The sequence below is a fragment of the Octodon degus genome, unplaced genomic scaffold, assembly GCF_000260255.1.
Source record: "Octodon degus isolate 3935 unplaced genomic scaffold, OctDeg1.0 scaffold00076, whole genome shotgun sequence".
Lineage (NCBI taxonomy): Eukaryota > Metazoa > Chordata > Mammalia > Rodentia > Octodontidae > Octodon > Octodon degus.
The window spans coordinates 10,254,528-10,257,559 of record NW_004524652.1 but is presented as its reverse complement, the minus strand read 5'-3'; the positions used below and the strand labels follow the sequence as shown (position 1 = coordinate 10,257,559).

General features: G+C 41.7%; 1 protein-coding gene across 1 annotated transcript in view; it reads right to left on the bottom strand.

Annotated features, from left to right (window-relative positions):
* The window catches only part of LOC105740875 (2'-5'-oligoadenylate synthase 1-like), an 8,036-nt gene extending 7,042 nt beyond the window's left edge, over window positions 1-994 (bottom strand). Inside the window, exon 1 of the mRNA XM_023720437.1 lies at window positions 983-994. Coding sequence (XP_023576205.1) covers window positions 983-994 — 12 coding nt within the window. The remainder of the gene's footprint in view (window positions 1-982) is intronic.
* Window positions 995-3,032: the final 2,038 nt, after the last annotated feature.

The following is a 3,032-nucleotide window of genomic DNA, read 5'->3' as shown; positions in this document are numbered from 1 at the left end:
TTGTCTTCATAGTAGGTATTCATAGTACAAGATGCAGACATGATATCCTGTCGAAACACTACTAGTACAAATCTTTCTCCTCATTGAACTAAGAGAAAGTAGCTGTATATCTTAGCCTAAGTATTTTGTATATACAGACACAAATTGGTCCTTCATTTATATCCCCTTTTTTTTTTGTTTAGTTTTGTCCCTAGTGTAAGAACTCAAAAGAAGAAATAAAAATAGAAAGTCATAGCACAATTAAAAGGAAAGAAAGTGAGAACTTAGGAATTAAATAACAAAGAGAGGGCAAGGAGAAAAGCTAGGAAACAGGACAGGGGCAAAGCCGTACATTTATATGCACAAGATGGTTAAGGCAATGAGCCTGAGAATCTTCAGCAGGTTTTTGAAACTAGCAGTGAATTGGTAGGATTCTCTCCCTGACTAACTGTATATGCTGATACCTGTGAACTAAGCAACTGCACTGAAGATAGCAATGTGTAATACTAGGGCCATACTTGGAATGCCTGCCATTCTGGTCTTCTAACCTGTGATTTTTAATGCGTGTTGCAAGAAGACAAAAAAAAAAAAGAGAAAAATCAGGAAGCTGAAAGATCATTTACGTCCTCCTCTCTTTATTTTTTTGAGACAGGAGCTGGTTGTGTAGTTCAGGCTGGTCTTGAACTCACTATGTAACCTAAGATGACCTTGAAAACGTGGCAGTCCTCTTGCTCTGGCCTCCTGATTCCTGGGATTATACACCATTTATGTTTCCCCAAACCAAACTACCTACTGCTACAAACATTTAGGTATAGAGCTCTTCAGATGTTTTTCTGTGTTTACACACACACCCTACACCCCTGAACAGAGTTCTCTCTTCTTTTTTTTAATAAATGGTATCATACTACATGTTTTTTCTTTTAATTAATACACTTTATTTCACTTTTAGGTTTGGGGCAAGTGAACGGAAAGTACAGAGTTTTCAGAAGCCCCCCCCTTTTACCCATAAGGCCATGCGCGAAGTGTCTGCCCCTGGCTGGCCCTGCTGAGAGCTGGTGGAATCTCTGAGAGGTGCGGCCTCATTAGAGGGTCTTTAGGTTTAGGGTGTGGCCTCAGAGGGAGCCCAGATTCTGGTCTGTCCCTCCTTTCTCTTCCTTTCTGACCATAAGCAGAGCTCTTTCCTCCCACGTGGGCTTCTGCCAGGATGGGCCACCTCACTGCCACCCAAAGCACCAGAGCCCCGACCATGCACAGGAACGTCCAAACCTGTGAGCCGAAGAAAACCTTTCCTCTTCCTAAGTTGATGGTGTCAGGTGTTCAGATACAGGGATGGCAGCCACCTCGTGCTGGGCTTGCCAGGTTTTCACAGCCTATCAGAGCTTAGGTGAGAAAAACACTTCTCCAAAATTCTTTTTTTTTTCTCAAGAATAATTTTTTTGTTATGTCTTGTAGCCATAAAAATAATATAAGTTCAGTATATAAAGTTATTAAAATAAAAAAATTTGGAGCCATAAAGATCACAAACTTTATAATCATTTTCTAGGAACCAATAATTACAGAATGAAATTAGAGAAAATGTATTAAGTAACACCAAGACAGACCCCCTAAGAATAAGTATGATAAAAGGCATGAAAGATATCTGCAGAGGAAAGGTTAAAGCATTGGTAGACGTTTTAAGCTTAAAAAGTAGAAACTCCAGTGTTATGGAGACTTAGACTTCTCAGTTTTATGTGGATATTGTCTTTCCTAAACCAATGCTTTGAACTCTTTGTATTTGAGTAGAAACTCACAAGTTGTATATAAAATTTATATAGAAATAGAAAAGTCGAAGAGGAGCTGTAATTTTGATAAAAAGAGAAAAGTGCTTTTCTATAGGATGTGAACCTGGTAATTAGGACAAGGCAGCTTTCACTGTAGGATACAGAGACAAATCAATGGAAGGGGTGGTGTCCAGAGACTCATGCCCACGGGCGGGCCTTGGATAAGTAGCTGCACCATTTTGCATCACAGCAGCCCAGCCTGAGCTTCGCCCTCCCCCGCATCCTCACCACCCTTGCTTTCTTTTCTGTGATCACCTTCCTGCAGCGGGAGCAGATGCACACTTATGCCAAAGAACTGGAAATAGACCCCTGCCTTGTACCCTGTACACAAAGATACGCCTTTCTGTTGCCCGTGGTGCCACAGCCTTAACTCATTTGAGAGCCGATGTCATGAAACTTCTCACTTAGGTTTTCTCCTAGGAGCTTTATTTTCATTCTCATGTTTCTGTCTTTGTTCCACTTTGAGTTGATTGCTGCATGTGGTGTGAGGTAAGGATCCAGTTTCACTCTTTTGCATGTGGAGATCCGGTTTTCCCAATATCACTTGCTGAAGAGACTGTCCTAACTCCAATGTGTCCTCTTGTCAACCTTTGTCAACAATTAATTAAGCATTTTGAACTTTGTTCTTGTAAAAAATTGGGTGATCTAGGCACTACTCAGGCAAAACTCAAATAGACAAATGGGACTGCACTACATTAAAGAGCTTTTGCACAGCAAGGGAAAATATTAGCAAGCCGTGTGTCTAATGAAGACTTGATCTCCAAAATATTTGCAAGCAATCTATCTGTTGTGTGTGCATGCGTGTGTGTGTGTGTGTGTGTGTGTGTGTGTGTGTGTGTTTAATACTGGATGGAACTTGGGACCTAGAGCTTGCCACCAGGTGCTTATACTGCTGCGCTAGCTCCCCAGCCCCACAATCTATCTGGTAAAGAGTTGGTCCCTCCAATTACATTAAGAACTTATAATAACAGCATGTCAACAACAGCAAAAACAACAGAGGCCAATAATAACCTGGGTATAATTAGGCTGAGGACTGAATAGCGATTTCTCCAAAGAAAGCATATGAATGGTGTCTCGTCTAGGAAAAGCTGTTCAGTGTCACCTCTCATCAGGGAAATGCAAATCAAAACCACAGTGAGACATCTGCTCCCTCCTGCTAGGAAGGCGGTCAAGGAAAGAAAGCAGGGGTGGTGAGGATGGGGGGAAGGCAAGGGTGGTGAGGATGGGGGAAGG